Raw genomic sequence first — 22,854 nt, forward strand, 5'->3', positions numbered from 1 at the left:
TTTAAGTTAGTTTTGTAAAAAAAAAACCTCTGTCTCAGCAGACCTATTACTTCTGAATTCAAGGCACGCATCTCAAAATAAAATACAAATTGCAAAACAGTTGTGGCAGTTGTTTCAAGTTTCCCTCTGGGATTTGAGCAGCTCAGCATTTACCATTGTTGTGCCACAACTTTAGCCTTGGCTGTTACCTGCAGACACTCAATGCTGCAAAAAAGAGATTTTCTTTTCTGCTAAAAGACAGAAACTATGCATTCTGAGGTGAAGTCCACCAAAACCCTCATGACTCTATAAAAGCACAAAAAACAGTTCTGAAACTAAGTGGGCTAGTGTCAAAAACATAAACCTATTGATCCACCAAGGTATGTAGTTTAACAACTAAAGTTAATAACGAGAGAAGGTCAACTGAACGCCATCTTGCCTAAAAGGAAGCATTTTTTAAAAGATGAAAGTAAATCAACAATAAGTATGGTGTGATGTGTGACAAGTCTTGGAATAATGCAATCGCCCACATGGCAAGTTCCTAAAATCAACTACACTAAAGTAAGAAAGGGCCTGTGACTCTCCAAGCTGGTTTCAGAATAGCATTGGTATAGACTTGACCTAGTGACTCAGTTGTAATGGTCAGCACTGGGCATAACTCTAGTTTGTTGTGTATTCTGTACATTATATTGGCACACCAGAATAAAATGCGAAAGGTGCCAGTGCTTTAAATGTTGGTGCCTCCAGGTGCCCTTAAATCTGGCTTTCTGCAAGAATAGAAAGTTAGTAATGTTGAGTTCATGCTCCATGTAGAATTCCAGCAGAGGTCATTCATTGTCATCACAGTTGCCAGTGTCATATCTGTCCATGACACCTTGCCATGCTCTTGTCGCTCCCAATCATCATCCAAAAGGAAAGACCCATGAACAGGGAAACTACATGTCAGTAGACTCTATCTAGCAGAAATAAAAGCAGTTTTCCACAGCAAGCTTGAAGACCATTTTCACAGTGACCTGATTCTGGGTAGTGATATTGATCCAGTGGGAATAGTTAAACCAGCCTTACAAAAGACAACTGCAGAAATAGTTGGCTGCTCAACCATTTGGAACCAAGCTGCATTTGATGGAAATGAAATTAAAATCCAAAAGCTTCTTCAAAAGAAATACTTCTACCATAATAGATTATTTGCATGCCCAGATGATCAGGTTACAAAAGCTGCATATAGGGAAGCTTGCAGCACTCTACAAACCAACTTCAATCATTTAGTGACTAGTGGATCATGCAGTTGTCCATCACAAAGACCTCCTGGGAGAGGGAAGTGCACCGCTAACCAGTGAAGAGATCAGGACCACTACAACAGAACTTTAATTGCGCAAATCCTCTGGAATAGATGTAATACCAGCTGAGGTCCATAAGCAAGGAGGAGGTGTGATCCTTTAATAGGCTTGCAGACCTGTTTTCAGCATGCTGGGAGAAGAGACAGTGCCTCAGAAACCTTTGAGTTTGGGTGATTGTCTCCCTCTACAAGAGAGAAGCCTGCCTGCTCAAACTATGGAGACATCACCTTGCGTCTAGTTGCAGGCAAGAGCTTGACCAAAGTGCTTCTAAAATAGACTTGTTCTGACAACTGAAAGCCATCCTGTAAATTTATGCAGGTTTGGGCTCAACAGGACAACTATATGGCTTTTCTGCTGAGATGCAGGAGAAGTGTAGAGAACAAAATGTGAGCCTTTCTGCTACTTTTGTTTGATACAGTCAGCCAGAATGAACTTTGGAAGGTACTATCCAGATTGGGGTACTCTCCAAGTTTCCTCAACGTTCTGTCTACTGCATGAAGACGAGAAAGGTCAGATCAAGCAGAATACAGCCCTCTGAGACATTTTCCCTATCTCCAGTGGTTTTAAGCAAGGGTATGTTCTGGCACCAACCATTTTCTCTATTTTCTTCAATATCATGCTTCAATTGCCAAAGGCAGGCATGACAAGACCTAGACATCCACTTCTAAACACATGGCAATCTCTTTAACCTGTGATGACTACAGGTGCATACCAAAACCAGTGAAGAGCTTGTCATACAGCTTCTGTTTGATGATTTGGCCCTTCTGGCACACACAGGCAATGTAGCTGATTGTAAAGCTTTTCTCTGAGGCAGCAAATGCTTTTGATCTTACAACTAGCCTAAAGAAAACAGAAGTGCTGCACCAACCATGACCATGAAATTACAATCCACCACAGATCAGCATTGACAGCAGCAACCTCAGTGCAGTAGAATAGTTTACCTATCTAGATGGTATTATCACAAATGATGCCACTGTCAACAAGGACATAGACAATTGACTGTCCAAGGCCAATGGCTCCTCTCAAAGAGTATCTTGCAAAATCACTCATGATGCATCTCTAACAAATATACAGAGTGGTTGTTATCACCACCCTCTTCTATGAGTCAGAATTATGAACCCTGCACAGAAAACTAATGACTGCTGGAGCATTTTTATCAATGCTGTTTTCAATCTATCATGGACACCAGATGGCAGGACTACATCGCTAGCAGTGAAGTCCTCCACAGAGCCAATTTGCCCAAGATTGAATGCATTGTCCTACGAGGCATTGAGGTTGCTGCTGTCAATGCTGATCTGTGGTGGATTGTAATTTCATGGTCATGGTTGGTACAGCACTTCTGTTTTCTTTAGGCTAGTCATAAGACCAAAAGGATTTCAGAATGCCCAAAGCAATGCTTCAGTGAGTGCAACTAAGGTACACCTCGGAAATTCTAGAAAGACTAGCTGAAAAGACAGCTCTCTGTGGCTGACAACCAACAGGTTTGGGATCAAAAGGCTGCTGATTCGCAGTTGGTGCTCGACAACCAAGAAAGCAACTTACAAGATTGAAGCAACCATGCATGAGACTGCTGAAGAAAGATGCAGATAATGGAAGGAGCCTGCTTATACTGGAGCCCTTCCAAACCATGAGTTTCCAACTGCTCAAGAGCCTGCAGATCAAGAATTGACTACTTATGTCACCAATGCTCATGCCAGCTATCTTCGCCAATAAAGAATCTGCTGTCATCATCATCTTCACTTGAGATGCACTGGAAATTGAACCTAAATGATCAATGCCAGCTATTGCTGGTGCCCAGATGTGTTGATTATCCAAAGTTTTTTTTTTATTGTTGTGTTTTGTCTCAACACTGGTATTTTTGTTGCTGACTGATCCGATCTATTTATAGGGGGCGAAGCGGGTTCGGCAGACACTGTCCGTGACCCTCGAGGATTTGCTTGCAAGTTTTACACTGAGGAAGGGAATTGGGATCTAACCGGTAACAACACCCCCATCTTCTTCATTCGGGACCCTTTCTTGGTTAGTATTAGCTGGAGATGGACGTTAAACACTAGTGCTGACAGTAATTTGAAAAACAGTTAATTGAATGATGCAAAAAATACTTTCTCATCACTGCGTTTCTGCATGCATTTCTCTAGCTTTTCAAATGCTGTTTTGTGGTTGCCTGGTTGATCTATTAATGGGATGTTTCCAGAGCTTCAAAGACATGCACATCTTTCTTTTAACCTAAAAATTTCTATTTACTGAAACCTTTTGGTTGGATCTGTTAGCTAAAGTGTGTCGGGTTAAAATGTTTGAACTGGGTGCCTTGTAAACATTACCTTGAGCTTAAAAGATAGTCTGTCCTGAATTTTGCAATTAAAAATAATGATAAAGCTATCAATGCTCAGCATTCCTAAAGAATAAATCAGATGCCAACTTCTGGCGTCTGCATATTTGCAGATAAATGTCGAAATCGAGAAATTGTTGCTCGAGTTGCCCTGCTCCAGTAGTTTTGCTTATATTGGTACCTTACCAAGGAATTCACCATTGAAACACATAACTACCACAACTTCATGTCTTTCTATGTGATAAATACCTCCTAAACTCACCAGAAAAGTTGAGGCTTTTCCAGAAGTGATTTTTTTTTTTCTCTGCCTTAACGATGTGTTTAGTTGCAGTTACTGCAGAACAAGCCCTCAGGTACTGAAAAATGAGTCCCATTCCTTCAGATTGTTGGAGCTTAAGAAAACTTTTAAAAACTTTTTTGTCTCTTATCTCTATTTTAAGAAAGGAAAAGAAAGTTGGGATTATTTTAGAATTGCTGAAAAGTGGCATTTTGTCAAAGCTTCTTGTCTTGCACTCATCAGGACAATCGCAAGAATACCAATGTCAAGGGATGCAACAACTTTACACTGTATGAGAAGAAAGTGCTGATTGGTTGGTTTGGACACTGGTAGAGACATGCCATGGAGAATACACCAGTTAATGGTGACTGACAGTTAACTGACAAGCATTGTTTGAAATTTAAACCAGGCAGCTAGTTGTTCGTCTAATCAACATTCTAGTCATGGCATTTCCCTGGGGAATGAACCAACGAATGGCTATCACTTTGCGCCTGTTTCAGCTGAAACAGGCGCAATGTGTATGTGTTCTTTCAGGTCCCTGCATATTAATATCTGTAGTTTTCAGTACATGCAAACGCACCACACTGTGAGCTCGACTGACAATCTTAAATTGGATGTCAGTGTAATTTTTAGTACACTGAGGATATTTTAGCAAATGTTGTCCAATTGTGGAATTACATCTAATGCTGGACACTGTTTTGAGTTTTGCAAGGATGGGCGGTTAGGTACGGTCTTTATCATGTCCATTGCGAACAACAGAAGGGACATTGTGGTCAATACGATCTGCCAGTCTTTGGGATTTATGGCCTACATACCTAACATCACACTGGCACAATTATGCTGGCAACCAATTATTTGAGGTTGAATTAACTATGCTACACTTCCTTGTTCAGCCACTATGTGTCTCAGTAAGAATTGTGTATGTGTAACTAAATTTGCTTGCCTTGTTCACACAGCCCCCAGAGTCACTGTAGAGGGCGCTATGCTGCTTTGGCACTCGAATAACACAAGTTCTGGTGCAAAAGCTTACAAAGCCTGTGGGCAGTTGTAAGTGTAATGAATATCTGTCAGTGTTCATTCTCCACTAACAGTAATATCTGAGCTGTACAGTGTACACCAAGAATTAAACTTTAAAATCTCCTTTGTGTGAAAACTGACATGTCAGTAATACTGTAATGGCACCCGTTGAAAGCCACAGTTCAGGTATCTTAGCCATTTTCAGATTTGGGCCTCATTTACATTTTACCAGAGAGCTGGCGGTATTAAATGGAGCCTCCTCCTCAGTGGAAAATTTTCTGGCTTATGTAAAGCATCAGCTGGCAGGTGGAGGGTGTGACAGGGGAGAAAGTACCCAGAGGCTGTGGGCTGGAGATGGAAAGAAGGGCTGGCAATGGACCAGAGTCTTTTTGTACTCCTCCGGCCCCACAAAACAGAAGAATGGTACATTTTTCTGAGCAGCCTCCAACAGTTCCTCTAAGGATCCACTGCTGATCAAGCTTCTAAGTGCTCATTTAAAGGCCTGAAAATTGAGTTGGACGAACAAATGGCTCCCAAAGTTGCCACCAGCATTCCCTTTGTGGTTTGTATATTTTTTTAAATTGATAAATAGTGACCAGCAACATTCTCTATTATTTTCTTGCGGGGGGGTGGTGGGCAGAGGGGAGCGAGAGTGTACAGAGATGGCTAATTTGTGTGTGACTCCCTGAAAATGTTTTGCCTGGCTGCACAATGGTGGCAGCTTATAGCGGCCAACTTGTGTGCAAAGTTTTTTGGGTTGTGCTTAGTGGACAGCTGTTTGAAAACCCATCCCCCTCCACCACCACCACCGCATGATCTCTGTGGTTTGCCTCTCTGACACTGCATCTCTTGTTCTTTTGCTTCTTTCCTTTTAACTGTCTTTTACTTCCATGTCTTTCAAGCTTGGCTGTTTTATTTTGAAACTTGACATGTTAAATAGAGAAAGATGCACTTGTTTTTCTCTCCTCACTTGTCTGTGATGCATTATCTCTATTGCACTCTATATGGAACTCAGAAAAGTTAGGAAAGGATGCACTCAGAAAATTATTACATTTTGAATTGGCCCTTCATTTGGTCAGAGTATCATAAATTAATGAAAATATACTTTGTGGTTATAGCTGCCTGAACATTTCTAATGGATCCTGAAATATTAGCGCATGTTCAAATGCACAGTTCACCTCAGTATCATAATTCGTAGAAAATATATTAACTACAAGCCCATTGGGAGAGGCCAAGGCCTTCAAGTAAAGAATTGTGTAAAATAATGTTAAAAGTCATTACAGTCCAATGGACAGATTTAGTCATGTTATTGTGAAATATGTAATTTTTATTTTTGTTAAATGTTGCTTTTGGCTTTTCAAAATTTAAGTTATTGAGAGAAAAATGACAGTTGAAAAGCCTTTTCGGCAAGCATTTTGAGAGAATTGTGGGAATCAGACTAACTAATTTAGATTCGCATATACCATTATAAATATGAGCATAGGAACTAAATGGGGGGGAAAAAAATTACAATTGAGAATTGAAATCTTATACAGTTATGACTTTTAATTTTGTTTTTAACACAGATGCATTTTCAGAGTGGTATATATTCATAACAATAAAAACAAAATGCTGGAAAAACTTAGCAGGTCTGGTAGCATCTGTGGAGAGAGAAACCGAGTTAACATTTCGTGTCTGTATGACTCTTCAAGAAGGGCCATACAGACTCGAAACGTTAACTCTGTTTCTCTCTCCACAGATGCTACCAGACCTGCTGAGTTTCTCCAGCATTTTCTGTTTTTATTTAAGATTTCCAGCTTCCACAATATTTTGCTTTCACCTTAGTGTAAGTTCATGTTCATCTTTCTCTCCTTCCAGTTTCCGTCATTTATTCATACCCAGAAGAGGAACCCGCAGACCCATCTCAAGGATGCAGACATGACCTGGGATTTTTTCTCACTTCGCCCTGAGACACTTCACCAGGTAAGAATGTTATTATGCAAAGTTCCTAGATTGGACAATCCTTTAAAGCAGTGAGTTGTCTGAGAGCAAAGCCTGCATTACTTAGTAGAGCTTCTATGGAACTAGCATTGTGAGGTCACTTAACCTGCTTCTGTTAACTTGGTTAGAAAATAAAGTTTCCTGAGTGAGGCACTTTTTTTAATGTAAAATGGACTGTGAACCCATATTTATTTTGACAGACTGAATGTGGCTTTATTTAGTTTTCTTGTAGAAGTAACTTAATTAGTTTTCTGTTTTTCTATTTTAAGTTTCCTGTGCACTTTTCATATTTTGCTTTACATGTTTTGAAGAATTAGTGATGTGAGAGATTCCATGTCACAAATGAGCCCTAAGAACTGAGAAAAAGATCACAAAGGACTGTAACATGACAAGATTTCAAAATATTTTGAGAATGTGCAAAATTCTAAATATTTGAATGATAGTCATTCTTTAAAATATTGATGGGAATGAATTTAAAATGTGAAACAAAACCAAAATACTAGACATCTAAAATAAAGATTCTAGAAATACTAAACAGGCCTGGCAGCATCTGTACAGGGAGAACCAGTCAATATTTCAGGTCTGTGACCTTTCAACAGAACCTGGAAAAGCTGGAGATGTAACAGGTTTTAAGTAAGTGGGTGGGGGGGTGTGTGATGGCAAAATGGGGAAAAAGAACAAAAGGGAAGACCTGTGAAATGGTGGATAGGAGGAGAAATTAACTGAGAAAAGGTCTCATGGTGCAAGGCCAAATGGGTGGTAATGGGACAAATTAAAAAACAAAAGACATGGTGAGAGGAGGTGTGAAGATAGGATAGAGGATCTATCTCCAGCTTTCTTCTCTAACACTAGGTGCAGCTTATTTGTATTTACATTTTTTTTGAGGCTAAAAGCGTCTTGGTACAAGCAAACTGCACTCAGTCAGGCACAGTATACAGAAAGTGAGAATTATCAGCTCTAATGCATTGAATCCCATTCAGTCATTGCACTTGATTCTCAGTATTCAGAACTGGCTTTGTTCAGGTTTAAAAACAAAAAAACTGCGGATGCTGGAAATTGTTGCTTCTCTCCTTATCTTAGCAATATCAATCAACAGGATTGTAAGCTGTCCATTTTAATTGTATTTTATTAGCAAGTATTCCCATGAGACACTGTTTAGTGTTTTTATTTAATCACTACAGTGTCCTCACTCCGCATCTCTGGGTGGGTGTGAGACCTGCTGTTGAGTCTCTGCTCAATCTGCTATGATGTATGTTGGATATTTTGTTAGATACTGTATTTCTTTATCCTAGCTCAGCTTCCTGTATAGTGACCGTGGAATTCCTGATGGATTTCGTCATATGAATGGATATGGGTCGCATACCTTCAAGCTGGTAAATGACAGAAAAGAAGCCGTGTATTGCAAGTTCCATTTCAAGGTACTGTGAAACTTACTGGCTTGCTGTTGGGTGAGAAATTATCAGGGCTTAGGTTCACATTGCTAATTTCTTAGGCATTGAATTTCGATCTTGAGACTGTCTTCCAATGTCATGCATAATGCAGGTTGTGTTGCTCACTTGTTGAGTAAGATTTTATATTAACTCTTCTGTGATTGAAGACTGCGTGAACTGCGGATCTGCCACTAGCCTTTGCAACCAATGCCACATAAGTAAATTGAGGCTGGGAGGAGACTGATAAAGTGGAATAAGTTTAATTTAACTCTGAGAAGGTTTGGATAAAAATTACTCTTTGCAATGATGTAATGCCACTTCCAACCTTGCTTAAAAAGTGGGGAGCCATTGGCCTAAAACTACATCATGTCTCCCTTAGCAAACAAATAGTTTTAATTTTAGCTTGAATTTTCAATTATAGCTACTGCACTTGAGAAAATGAAAGCCGCACTAAGTATGATTTATCAAGATTCCAAAGCCTAAAGATAAAGCACAAGTAATTATTTGAATTGACAAAATTTTAATGGTTTTTCACAGACAAATCAAGGCATCAAAAATCTCTCTGTGGAGACAGCTCGTCAGTTGGCTTCTGATGACCCTGACTATTCCATTCGTGATCTCTATAATGCCATTGCAACTGGAAATTGCCCATCCTGGAGTTTCTATATCCAAGTCATGACTTTTCAGGAAGCACAAGCGCACCGCTGGAACCCCTTTGATGTGACTAAGGTCAGCTACTGAGCTTTGCTGATTATGAAGAGCATACCTAAAAGAGATAATAATCTCAAAGTGAGACACTTAGGGCTGTGGGTTTCTTCGAACTGGAGAGCATAATTCTAGTATGGTCAGTACTGGCTAAATTCCCTGATCTAAGTTTGTTGGGTTTAGCTGCCAGGCACATTTGGTACTGAACTATTGACCATCCATTCAGGATGAAACCATTGTGAGGCAAGATTAGACTGTTGAAATTGAAACACCACGTAAAACACTTGAGGATCTCATTCTGAAGTATTTATAATAAAGTTGTAGCAAATTCCTTAATGATGCAAAGATTTCAGAGCAATCCTGCTTGCTAAGTTTGAAATTCCTTTTGGCTTTAAAACAAAAAGAAGTATAAATGGATCAAATTCCTCTAGTGCGCCTCAGACAGGAGTTAGGACTGATCTGACTATGGTTGGTAATGTTATCTTGATCCCAATAAGTTGAGAACTCTAAGTGGTATACGTCTACCAGCACAGTCTTCTTGCAGCATGCTACTTTTTAAAAGGTCCTATTATGTGTGAAGTCCTAATTGCAGAGACTCTGATGGTTCACTGATAGGACAAAGGAGCTGGAACAAATCCTTTTGAACTAATCTAATTTGAGCAACAGCGGGTGTTGAGTTGTTTTCAGTTTTCTGTCCCACACAAGCGGTGTCCTTTCCTCGTTGCTCGTAAAATGAATTTATTTTCCAAATCCTCAATTTGTAATGACAGATTCAGTGGGCAGAGAACTGGCAGCTATGCTTCAACACTTTCATGTGTGACTTCATGAAATCAGGTAGAAGAAGTGAGAAAACAAAAACAGAATTACCTGGAAAAACTCAGCAGGTCTGGCAGCATCGGCGGAGAAGAAAAGAGTTGATGTTTCGAGTCCTTATGACCTTTCAACAGAACGTCAACTCTTTTCTTCTCCGCCGATGCTGCCAGACCTGAGTTTTTCCAGGTAATTCTGTTCTTGTTTTGGATTTCCAGCATCCACAGTTTTTTGTTTTTATATAGAAGAAGTGAGAATGTGACTGGCATATTAAATGCCAATGTCTTTCATGGCAATAGGAGAAAGATCTGGGGTGTTGGCTGGATGGGTCATTAAAACATTTCCTTCATTGTTTGAAGGCAGCGGAGAAAGCTAATGTTAGATTGTATAGCTGTGTGTGACAGTTATAACGAGGTAACACAGAAGTTGTCTCTGAAGTGCTGTGCTAATTTTGTACTCCAGGGGTGGAATCTTCTGCTCTTGCTGGTAGTGAGCTTTGAGTTGGGAAGGGCATGTAATTAGGCAGTATGGTGGCATACCGGAACCCCACCACCTCCCCGTCTCCGCCAGAATTAAGTTCCAGGCAGGAAAGCCCATAGCTGACCTTCCCATCCTGCCACCTATTGGCCCTTAAGTAGCTGATTAATTGCCACTTAAGGACCTCAAGCGGCTGGTAGTAATGCATTCATGATGTGTAATCTAAAGGGTTTATGGAAAAGCACATGGATCACCACTCAACATATTACTAACTTAATTCAGCTGTAGGTGGTCCTGTCACCATGTGGTGTGCACAACAGGTAAAACCATGCACCCAGCTTGTCGTCTTCTGGGGTGGGGGTTTGGGGGCGTCCCTCCATCAAAGGCACTTGGTGCCTGATTGAGGGACTTGAGGGAAGGGGGTGTGCCACTGAGAGCCCAACCCCCACAGTCCTTGTTGCTGACCCTCTCTATACTTTCTACACCCCTCTCCCTGTGAAACCACCCCTCTGCCCCCACATTGCCTATTTGTGCCCTGGGTCGCTTGTTGAACTGGAACTCTGGTAGGTGTTTTTCATGCAGCACTCATCACCTCCTCTGTGCCTCTGCAGAGCACAAGAGCTGCCGGCCATGGCTGCAGCTCTTAGCAGGTGAGATTTCTGCCCCGGGGTCTTGATTCCAGGGGAAGGCCTGCCGGTGGCCTCTCCACTGCCTGATTGGCTTGTGGTTCAGCAGCCCTTCCTGAAAAGAGGCAGCGCCATTTCATTCCAGCTGGCAGGCAAGACGCCTGAACCCTCAACAAAATTCTGCCCGAGAGAGCTTCAGAAGGTGTTGGATGTAAGGCTGATTTCTAAACTTTCAGTGGCTGCATTATGATAAAGATTGCTTCACTTCAGAAGGAGGGTGAGGGAGTATAGTACAGGTCATTAAGGAGAATTTGGATTCGGGGAATTGTAAGTGCAGGGATCTGAGGGATCCAATATAACATTAAGAATATCAGAAAATTTGGCCAACTTTTGTTTTTAGCAAAAAATGATAATGGAGTTGTGGAACCAATACCTAGAAAGATGATCAACCAGGGAATACTTGAGTTTTAAAGATGGAACTGGATGAAGTTCCATTAGGAAAAAGGTACAATATTTTTCATTCCTTATAAAAAAAAATCTGATGTGAGGTTTGAAAAGTTTGGGAAGATGGACAACAGTCTTCTGTTCAAAAAAAAACTCCTAATTAAAAATTGATTTCTGTTCCATCCCAGGTTTGGCCTCATAAGGACTTCCCACTAATCCCTGTGGGGCAGATGGTCCTGAACAAGAATCCAGTCAATTATTTTACAGATGTGGAACAAATAGCTTTTGACCCTAGCAACATGCCGCCGGGCATTGAACCTAGCCCCGACAAGATGCTACAGGTTTGTTTAAAGATATGGATTTCTTTCAGATTTATTAAAGAGGGGGGTGAAACTCCAATTTAATGAATATAATCTCTGCCATCCTCTTTCCTGGTCAGGATGAAACCTGTTTCAGACGCTGCTACTCTGAAACTGACTATTCAGAAGCAAGTGAGAGCATTCTAGTTTGGATTGTTCTATCAGCTTTTCTTTGCCTTGGTTCTTTAATACAGCCAAGGCTTGGTGCATTGTGGTGAAATTGCTGGTGTTTAACACATGTCTTACATACCACATTGGATTAGTTATGTTCCTGGGTTAGCAAGCCAGAGCTCAGATCATGTTGTGGCAAATGGCGAAATTGGATTCAGTAAATCAGGTCATCCATAATAACTGGAAAGAAATGACCATTTTAAAAACACTGTGGGCAGTATTTTGCCCTCGGCTGGCGGGCGGGCCCCACCAGCTCAGCAGCGGGCGGGCCCCACCAGCTCAGCAGCGGGCGGGCCCCACCAGCTCAGCAGCGGGCGGGCCCCACCAGCTCAGCAGCGGGCGGGCCCCACCAGCTCAGCAGCGGGCGGGCCCCACCAGCTCAGCAGCGGGCGGGCCCCACCAGCTCAGCAGCGGGCGGGCCCCACCAGCTCAGCAGCGGGCGGGCCCCACCAGCTCAGCAGCGGGCGGGCCCCACCAGCTCAGCAGCGGGCGGGCCCCACCAGCTCAGCAGCGGGCGGGCCCCACCAGCTCAGCAGCGGGCGGGCCCCACCAGCTCAGCAGCGGGCGGGCCCCACCAGCTCAGCAGCGGGCGGGCCCCACCAGCTCAGCAGCGGGCGGGCCCCACCAGCTCAGCAGCGGGCGGGCCCCACCAGCTCAGCAGCCGAAGCGGGCCCCGCCACTATTTTGAGAGGGCGGGCCAATTAAGGCCTGCCCAATGGGAAGTGCTATGCGCTTCCTGTGCAGGGGAGAAGGGATTCCCCATCAGTCAAAGTGCACTCTTTCGCGCATGAGCACGAAAGAGTGCACTGCTTCCTGAGATTAAGTGCTGTCTCAGGGAGGTCAGTGAAAATGTTACAAAGTTTAAAAAATAGAAAAATAACAATTATTAACACGTCCTCCTCATGTGACAATGTCACACGAGATGGGACATGTTAATAAATATCACATAAAATTTATTAAAGTTTTTAAAAACGGACATGAAACCTCCTCCCGCCAGTGGATGAGGTCCCATGTTTTTTCAGAAGCTCACTGGGGCTCCTGGCCTGCCCACCAGCCTGAAGATTGGACGGGCGGAGTCTTTAATTATCTTAATTACCCTGTCAATAGCCTCAATTGGCCATTGACAAGTCGGCGGGCGGACAGCTGATTTCGCAGTGCCCCCGCCTTAAAGATTTAAATGGACTAGGATGACATCGGGGGTTCTTCCTGACGTCATCCCGCATCATTTTCCCATCAGCGTGCGGGCCCCGCTCCCAAATCGTCGATGGGAAAATTCAGGCCTATGTGGTTTTTGTAAAAAAAAAAAAACAGCCCACAAATGTTTTCAGGGGAAGGGATCCTCCTTCTGGTCTAAACATGTCTCCAATTCTGGATTATGTGGTTGGCTTTTAATGGCCTCAGGAAAACTAGGGATGGGTAGTAAATACTGTCTTGCAAATGTTACCAATTTGCAGGAATTTGTTTTACCGAATGTGGCATGGTACTCATAAGAACTAGGAACAAGAGTAGGCAATTCAGCCCCTCGAGCCTGCCCCGCCATTCAATACGATCATGGCTGATCTCATTTCAGCCTCAACTCCAAATTCCTGCCATCTCCCCATAACCTTTCAATCCGTTACTAATTAAAGATCTGTCTATCTCCTCCTCAAATTTATTCAGCGTCTCAGCATCCACTGCACTCTGAGGTAGTGAATTCCACAGATTCACGACCCTTTGAGAAAAGTAATTCCTCCTCAGCTCTGATTTAAATCTACCCTTAACCCCTTAACTTAAAACTATGGGCTCTCATTCTAGAATGCCCCAGAATGCACAACATCTGTTCCACATCTACTTTATCTATCATCTTTAGCATCTTGGTAGCATGATGGTATAACATCTTTAGCAATGTAGCAGTATATTCTAAGATGTATTGTAGAAATGTAGACTCCTGAATTGTGTTTGAGTCTCTTTTGGGTTGAATGTACGTTCTGGTATATTTGTGTCTCTCCTACTCCCTATCCATCCTCTCTCACTGTGTCATGTCATATTCCTATAATCAAAAGATCAAAAGAAAAACACATGCAACTATTAAGCAGACTGCTTCCCTAGTAGCTCAGCAGATAAATGTATCACCCAGTTTAGGGCTGGGCTGCACAGATTCCAGGATAGACATGAGTGAGTGAGGCCATTCAGCCCATTAATGATACAAAATAAAATTAACTTGCATTTCTCATCATGTTGTCTAACTAAGTCTATTGAGCAAGTCTAAGGGCTTTCCCTTGTCTGCCCTATTTAGAAAACCATTGCAACTGTTGGTCACTCTTTGGATAAATTCTTAAACTTTACTTTCACAGGCTTTAACTATGCCCCATATTCGTGAAGTAATGCTGTGCGTGTTTTCCTCTTTTTTAAATATCTTTTCTCTGCAAGGTCTCGACTGTCTTTTTTTTATTCCTTTTTAAAAGCCTACCGGTAGATCTTTTTACCTTCTGTGTTTTGGACAGTTTTTGTAAGTGGACCCTAGCTGCTTATACTTGGCTAATATCCAGTGTGTTCCTGGAACCATGCTTCTGTTTATTTCAGTTGCTGGCTGTGCTGTGTAACCCTCCCTGTCTTTGCAAAGTAGTAGAATAGCACTGCAATAAACTTTGATTTAGAATTTAATTGCTACTCAAAGTTTTTAAACAGTAATGGGACAAATTTAGAGCAGCAGTAATGTAACATTTTTATGAAAGTGATTAAGCTTACTCTGATCCTCAGTTAATCACAAGTAATAGGTTAGCACAACATTTGCAAATTATTATACAAGTAATGTTCTTACTTAGACTCCACAGATAAAAAGGCCATAACAAAAGCCTTCCCTAATTTGGAAAAAGGAGCTGCTTAAAATGCCTTCAAAAAAGTAACTGGGAAGCTGTCGATTTAAATGATTTGAAATTAATAAGTACTGCTAATTTAAAGAATTTGAATAACCCCCGTAAGGTGTCTATATTTAAATTGATTAGCTTACTTGGTTCTTCCCTGGCACCAGGTGCTGATTTAGCAATAGTTGTCAGGATGAGCTGGAACATTTCTCTGTGAAAGAAGCTGGCTTTTACCCCTTGTGTACAATTCTCCCAGTCACCCTGTTTCAGAGCTCAAGAGCTATAGTTCATCAGTCTCTGCTTGTAACTACCCTTCAGCCTTGTATCTCTTCTGTACATTGCCTACATAATTTGAATGCCTTGATGACCAAAACAAAACTTATTGAGGTCTGGCTAGGACATTAAGTTTAGGGTGAGCTCTTCTAATTTATACTCATCTGACCTCTGGATATAATTTAATTTATCTACTAGCTTTGTTTATTGCCGGCCACACTGACTTGATGCTAAATGTCGGATCTACTATTGTGCCTCTATAACTTTCTGCTTCATCTTTAGCTATTTCTGAACCAGGTTGCTTGCTATTGACTGTAATTATATGGTACTATGTTTTAAATAGTTTCTGAAGTGTGCATTTTGTGCCAAGTCTGTAAAGAATTTCGGGATTAATGTTGGTGCAGTTATCCATGTTGCTTTTGTTGGAATTTGTACCTGGCATTGCCCCACCTGGTGTCTGCTGTTAACAGAAAATTCTCTCTTCCTTTCCTCACCACATGCATTGAGAGAGATCATCAGATATTGCTTGTTTTCCCCATGGTGTCATTGAGATCAGAACATGGCTGGTTTGGAAGTTTGGTGTGAGAGAGTATGGGATGAATCTGCTTTCTGTAGTTCTGTGGCTCTGTTGATGCATCAATTCATAGCAAAAATTTTTTACACACAGCTTAAGTTCATTACATTCATATCCCAGCTCCGTTTCAGTTATCGACTTGTTACCGTGGCGTCTTTTGAAGGTCTAGGCATTCTTGACTAAATTTATCTGTAACCCAGTACTCCATTTGAGGTATTTCCCCTTGGTGTAAATGGTAAAACTGACTTAATTTCTGTTGATCTTTCTAATTGAATGTACTTAAGGTGTTGTCAGAAAGGAATAAAATGAATTGAGATCAGAAAGAAAGGGACAGAGATTAGGCTACTAAACCTTAAAGTAATTTATTAAAGCTCTAATTGGAAGATGTGATCTCCAAACGTTGCACTTTACAGGGAAAGAAGGGGGATTGAAAGAACAAAGTAGGAATGAGAAAATTAATGGTGCTCCCAGGGGCTAACCTCCTATGTTTATAGTTGTGTCTCCCAGTACTGGCTGTATTTGTGTAAATTGTGGACAATTGTGCTGAGTTGGCTTTTCCACATTGTTCCAAAAAGTGATCATCTTGCTTTCAGGGATTCCAGATTTTAAACTTTTGAAAAGGGGGCTCCCAATATAAAATAGGTATAAATTCATTGATTAGTGGTGTAGGGTCTGTGTGCTGCTCTAATTTTCTCCCAATTCTTTTATAGGGTCGCTTGTTTTCATACCCGGATACTCACAGACACCGCCTGGGTGCGAACTATCTTCAGCTTCCTGTGAACTGCCCTTTTAAGTGCCGTGTAGCTAACTACCAGAGAGATGGACCCATGTGCTCAACTGATAACCAGGGTAAGCATTTCAACCTTCCTCTGGCAGGATCAGTTTTTGTGCTACTTGGTCTGTTTATTATTTTGTTTTTAATTTGGACCCAGTAATTTACCCCAGTTCTAGAATGTCAGTGTTGTTCCTGAGCGTGCCTTCCGACAAGCAGCTGACTGAGTTGCAGATTTCCATTGTGGTGCCATAGGCACATTCAAGATCTGTTCCAATTGAGAAAGTAAAGTCTGATGGGACTGCCTAGTCCAATTGGTAGCCTGGGAGCAGGTATTCTCCTCTTGATTATGAATGGCGTGGGAAAATTTTTTTTTAAGAGGCTTTGCATTTCAACAAAATGTAGGGTGTGTAAGGCACTGCACTGAGACTTAGTGTTATTGTCCTGCAGCTCCTTGCAAGTAACTACCCTGTCTTGACTGTAGGAGAGCTAAGACCACAAGGCAGGATTGATGCTCATGCATTCCATTGTCCAAAGGGACTAAACTGGAGGTGGAATGCCAATGACATGGAAGAAAACGGTCAGGCAAAAATAAATGTCAGTCATTTAGCACAGAAGGAGGCCACTTGGCCCATTTTGTGTGTGTGTGCGCTAGTCAGAAAAGAACTATTCAGCTTATCCCAATTTCCAGCTCTTGTTACATTGCCCTTTTGGTTACAGCACTTCAAAAGCATATGCATGTACTTTTTAAATGCAGTGAGCGTTTTTTTGCCTCTACCATCCTTTCAGGCAATGATTTCCAGACTGTTGCCACTCTGAGTGAAACATTTCTCCTCCACTGCTCTCTAATCCTACCAATTTATTTTAATCTGTGGTCCCTTATTATTGACCTCTCTGCTAAGGGAAATCCTTCCTATCTACTGTCTATTTAGGCCCCTCTTAATTTTATACACCTCAATTAAATTTCCCCATCGTCACCTTTGTGCCAAAGTAAGCAACCCCAGCCTAGCCAATCTTTCCTCTCCAGTTAATTTTCCAGTCCTAGCAATATCCTCATAAATTTCTTCAAATCCCCTCCGATTTATTTCTGAGCAGGTGTGTACTCTGTAAGGTTTAAAAATTGATCAGATTGGATTTTCAGTGTAGTTAATAAGGCACCAGTGAGTGTTGCTGTAAAGTATTTCTTTCAAAAAAGCAAGGACATATTGCACTGTTTCCAAAGCAATTGCTTTTTGATCCCTTATAATTGAACAGAGCAGTGTAATCCTGCCTAGCTTCATATGTGAACATTAAACACTAATAAAATTTTTCAAACATTTTCCTTGCTTCTAAGGAGTGGCAGTGAAAGATCACTAATGCCCTTGAGGTTTCTGTGTCACTCAGATTCCATAGCAGGTAGTGGAGCGAGGTGGGGGCAGCCAGTTGAGGCATATCTTTCAACAATATGCAGCTAAACTATCTGCATTCTTGCACACAGGTTTTAGCTGTTTATTTTTCGACCCTATTATCTCTGTATAGAATCAGGAGTCCAAAGAACAAGGTCTAATTATATGGATGGGACTATTTTATGTTAAGGATGGTATAAACATCACTTAAGTTACGAGACAGGTAACCTGTTTTCAGGGCATGATTTCAATCATGCTGAGTCCTTTTTTTAAAAAAAGGAATTTGTGCAACTCCCATTAGTTTGTGCAACCCTTAACCTAGCAAAATAGCTGAGGTGCTGTTTGGTTTCTGCTAATCGTGAGCCTTAAATTGTTGGCTTCATGTCTCTGAAAATTAATTTCAGAAAATTCTCAGGGCTGTGTTATGTTTTGGAGGGTACTATCGCTGATCTGGGGCTAGAGCTACTCTTGGATCCTCGTAGGCAGACTGGATGCACTGTCACTTTATTTAAAGTCAACAGCTTGACTTGTCTTACGGTATCATTGTAAACTTTTCATACTAGGAACATTTCTCCTGAAGCTAACAATTAACTCCTGTTGGGACACCATTTTATGGGTATTGACAGGTTTTTCATATGAGAATTTGGATTGTGAATGGCAGTGGGTTATCTGACAATGTGGGGCATCACAGCTGTCTCACTGTACTCCCCCAAAGAAAGTTAGTATAATCATAAAAGTAAAACCCTGATTATTTGTTCTCTGGTGTAGGTGGAGCACCAAACTATTTTCCAAATAGTTTTAGTGGCCCTGAAACTCAGCCTCTGGCCATAGAGCACTCCTTGACTCTGACGAATGATGTTGCTAGGTACAACAGTTCCAATGATGATGATTACTCCCAGGTAAGTAGAGAAGAGCTTGAGCTACTGACTATGAAAATTCTGCTTTTCTTTCTCCTCCTCTTGCTGCCATCTCTTTCCCCACCATCACACCACACCCGCAGCTACACAGCAAAAATGGACCCCATGTTCAATAAACCTGGCACTACATAATGTATGTTGATTTTTTTCTTGATGTACTAAGGCTTTGAGTGTGGGTGAGGTTAGGAATGTTTCTTTGAGGCTGGGTCATGTGTAATTGCTATGTGCTGCTTTTGTAAATTGCAGAGCAACGAGCCATAACCTCACGATGGGAAAACAATCAATTCAGTTTATGTTAATTTTAATGACGTGCAATATTTAAATAAGGTTCATTTTGCCCCATTATTGTCAAACTGTACCTGGCACACAGCCTTCACAGAATGGAAGAGGGAGGGAGGGGCTGTCATATAACCTTAAGTACAAAATAAGCACAATTAATGTCTAATGGCAGGGTTACAACTAGGCTCTATTTAAACCACAGCATAGGCCTGTCACAGCCTGTGTTCACCAGGTAGAACTAGAGTCCTACAGTACATTGATCTTATGTCATAGTCTTCCCACAAGGACATGATAACCAAACAAGGTGGTGCAATCATCTGGGAATGGGCTGAGTTAGCTTACTACCTGTTTACCTTTTGGGACTTGGGTTTGATCCAAGCCAGGCTAATGGGACAAAAGGTTATCTATAAGAATTTAAGAAGTTTCAACACGGTAAATTATAAATGTGTCCACAATGCAGAACAGACTCTAACTTGGCAATAATGAGCATGCAATCAGGCTTCTTTCATGAATCTTTCATAAGGATCTCTAGTGGGGGAAATGGAAATAGCACATTGCAGTAAAGGGTGCCTGATATTCAGTGACTTGCACTAATGCTTATTGCTTGGAGAGAGTACAAGCAGCTGTAGTGTGCATTTGACTGCTCTGTATCTGAACCTGGAACCTGAGCCTGATGTTGGCAGACTGGCCAGGCATTCTGTTCACTATTTTAACTTTCTTCACCCACGTGTGCACAGCTATTTACCAGAAAATTACCAGCAGTCAACAATGTATATCTGTGATCTTTAATAATTCTTTGGGTGTTGGTAGGTCACCCACCCTTTGTGCATGACTCTGAGTAATGATGTTTACCAGGCAGTTGCAGCCATGAGTATTCTTGATGTCAATATCAACACATATACATTGCCAGTTAAGTGTTAACTCTGACTGCATGAAATGTAAGCTAGATCAAAATCCTCCACGCTTTCTGGAGGAATGTTTCAGCAAGGCAAACATGGCTTAAAGGTTTAGTGCAAGATCTTCCAGAAGTGCAGTACACATGTGCAAGCAAACACACCCACCATGTTATTTCTTGCTTTGCATTCATGTTCTCTCAGCTTCTTTTCTTCCCTTTTCTTTGCTGAGACATTGCATAAGCCGCCCATAACACTTGGTATAGGCCAAGGTTTAAAACTACCCTTTCCAATTGATGACGCTTGGTGCCACATTGTGCCGTGCATTAGAATCATTGAATCCTACAGCATGGAAGGAGACCATTCAGCCCATTGTACCTGTGCCAGGTCTTTGAAAATACTGTCCATTAGACCACTGCAAAATTGGAAGTTCTGATTATTTTGTGTCTCCTTTTTCTTGTTGGTATTTGTGTGATTTTCTTTTCCCAAAATGTGCTCCTACAAGCACTATTTGCAATGAGTTTAAATTTTCATGGGTTTTTGTCTGGATTAGGTAACTGCATTTTATCTGCATGTGCTGAATGCAGACCAGCGTCGAAGACTGTGTGAGAACATAGCAGGTCATCTCAAGGATGCTCAGCTTTTCATTCAGAACAGAATGGTGAGTTGAACACTGAGGAGGAGATACTTGGCTTTTGTCAGTATTTAGAGAAAAGAAAATACTTAATCAAATTTCAAAAATGTTGCAAAACTCCATTTAGATAACCATTGTACTCTGTGGGCTTTGAGCTGCATCAACATTTAAACTAGATCAAAATCTTCAGCTCTTTTGGAGGAATGTTTCAATAAGGCACACATGGCTTAAAGGTTCAGTGCAAAATCTTCTGAAAGTGCAATGTACACATGTGGGAGCGTGCACACCCCTGCACCATGTTACTGTTAGCTTTACATTAACGTTATCTCAACTTCTTATTCTAGGAAGAGGAATTTCCACTTTTCTCAGCATCTCCCTAGATACTCTTGCAAAAATGTAGATTTTCTCTTGTGGGTCCGTCTGGGAAAAGGGACTAGGCTGCTGATTCTCTGGTTTAGTGTTTTGATACTGTAGTGCCACTTTCATTAAATGAAGTGAACGTTGGAACAATATGTTAATACTAAACAACTCCCAACGCCATTGAGAAGAGTGGGCACTAGGGCAGTGTACTGTTATGAACCATGCACCTCCACTATTTATAGAAATGGGAATTCAAACAGTGTGCTCCTACAAACCATACATCACCATCATTTAGAGAAGGCAACATTGGTGCAGTGTACTGGTACTAATTCTGTATCACCAGCATTGAGAGCAATGGGCATTGGGATAATGTACTGACACTAACACTGCGGCAGAAGTAAACTAATGCTAATATTGCAGCAGCACTGATCGACAAATATTTGGACGATACACTAACCCTAGCATCACAAGTGGGCACAGTGTCAATGTTCTAATAATATATTTCTAGCACTCCTGGAGACAAGACCTGATTTGAACACCTATTTTAAAATTGCTTTCCTTTTAAATAACTTAAATTGTGTTGACAGAACTGGATGGAGAGGGTGAAATTTCTGCTCCTTTGTAGACAGTAATCATTACAGAGGCAAATTCTTAAGTTATAGCATTTTTAAAGCTGACAGTATCCCTGATTGTGTGCTAAAAGGAAAGATGAGAATGAATCGAGGCATTCAAACAAATTCAATTTCTGTTAGAACAATGAGAATGTTACCTGTGGAATTTTTCTCAGATTTTTGCCCTGACCAACAAACTGCATGTTTTTATAAATGTTGATAAACCTGCCTGCTCCTGTTTAACAGATGGACAGGACTACAAATATTTTTTTTCAGCCCCAACCCCTGGGACTGATAAATCTGAAGAGGAAGAGTATTGGAGTTAAAATATAACCCACATCATGTTGGCAAGCAGCTTGCCCCTTTATTCTGCTGCATGGTGACTTCCTGATCTCAGTACTTCACTATGGGGAGGAATCTGCTGGAAATCCATTTCTTCTTCACAGAAAGGGAATTTTGTAGAAAGAGTCACCAAGGACTTGGGTCTGATAGAAAGAAAGACTTGCTTTATATCTTGTATTAATGTGTTGGCAGAGGCCTCAGAATTAGAATGTAGTCTGACCTCTGGGGAAGATCTGTATCACAGAGCTTCAGAGAAATTCAGAAAGGTGCTGTAAGGAGGGCTGGTGTTCTGTGGAATGCTAATGCTAGAGTACAAATGTGTATTTCTGACTATAGTCATTGCCTTTCCAGGTGTGTCTGTTAAACAAAGTTCATCCTGACTATGCCGCTCAGGTCCGCTCATTGCTGGAGCAGTACAATGCCAATGGTACTCAGAAGGTACATGATCCACTTTAATTTTTCTACTCAGCTTTAATTTTAATTGTACCTCTTGCACCTTAATGGACTATTTACTAAGCTGTCCTTGGTCTTTTCATGAAGCACGTGGTTTGATTATGGCCATGGGATTACAGCTTAATTCCAGTTTACTGGGAAAGGATTTTTAATCTTTAGCTACATCAGCAATATTTTGTATTGATCTCATGTCCCATATTCTAATCTTGATTTTCTTTGTGGGATATTGAACTCCTAATGTAAATATAACTTTGAATGACTTGTGGACAACTTTGCCTCTTTCCTTCCCAACAATTTATCTCTTTCTCTCCTCTCTTCTCAAATATTTAGACTTGATAGGGCAGTGTTTAGTCTTGCTGGTGTATGACTCCATAGGTGCAAACAGCTGTGTGGCCCTGATGCCAGCTTATATTTTAGTTTGTTGTTGAGATATGAACCATACTTGCAAAGCAGTGTTTATTGCCCATGTTTATTTGAAGGAATTAAGTCAACCAGATGTTGTGGAACTGAAGTCACATGTAGGCTTGACTGGTTCGAGTGGAAGAAAGCGTCAGGTTTATTGATTTTTTGTGAAAGC

The 22,854-nt window shown here is 41.2% G+C and overlaps 1 protein-coding gene across 4 annotated transcripts in view; it reads left to right on the forward strand.

The window, feature by feature from the left end:
- The window catches only part of cat (catalase), a 46,305-nt gene that overhangs the window by 18,458 nt on the left and 4,993 nt on the right, over positions 1 to 22,854 (forward strand). For all 4 annotated transcript variants that reach the window (XM_041196952.1, XM_041196954.1, XM_041196955.1 and 1 more), the window contains 9 exons: positions 3,205 to 3,335; positions 6,797 to 6,901; positions 8,212 to 8,337; positions 8,887 to 9,078; positions 11,600 to 11,752; positions 16,342 to 16,480; positions 18,557 to 18,687; positions 20,431 to 20,538; positions 22,176 to 22,262. In XM_041196952.1, the coding sequence (XP_041052886.1) occupies positions 3,205 to 3,335; positions 6,797 to 6,901; positions 8,212 to 8,337; positions 8,887 to 9,078; positions 11,600 to 11,752; positions 16,342 to 16,480; positions 18,557 to 18,687; positions 20,431 to 20,538; positions 22,176 to 22,262 (1,172 nt within the window). The remainder of the gene's footprint in view (positions 1 to 3,204; positions 3,336 to 6,796; positions 6,902 to 8,211; positions 8,338 to 8,886; positions 9,079 to 11,599; positions 11,753 to 16,341; positions 16,481 to 18,556; positions 18,688 to 20,430; positions 20,539 to 22,175; positions 22,263 to 22,854) is intronic.

Source organism: Carcharodon carcharias, chromosome 10 (genome assembly GCF_017639515.1).
Source record: "Carcharodon carcharias isolate sCarCar2 chromosome 10, sCarCar2.pri, whole genome shotgun sequence".
Lineage (NCBI taxonomy): Eukaryota > Metazoa > Chordata > Chondrichthyes > Lamniformes > Lamnidae > Carcharodon > Carcharodon carcharias.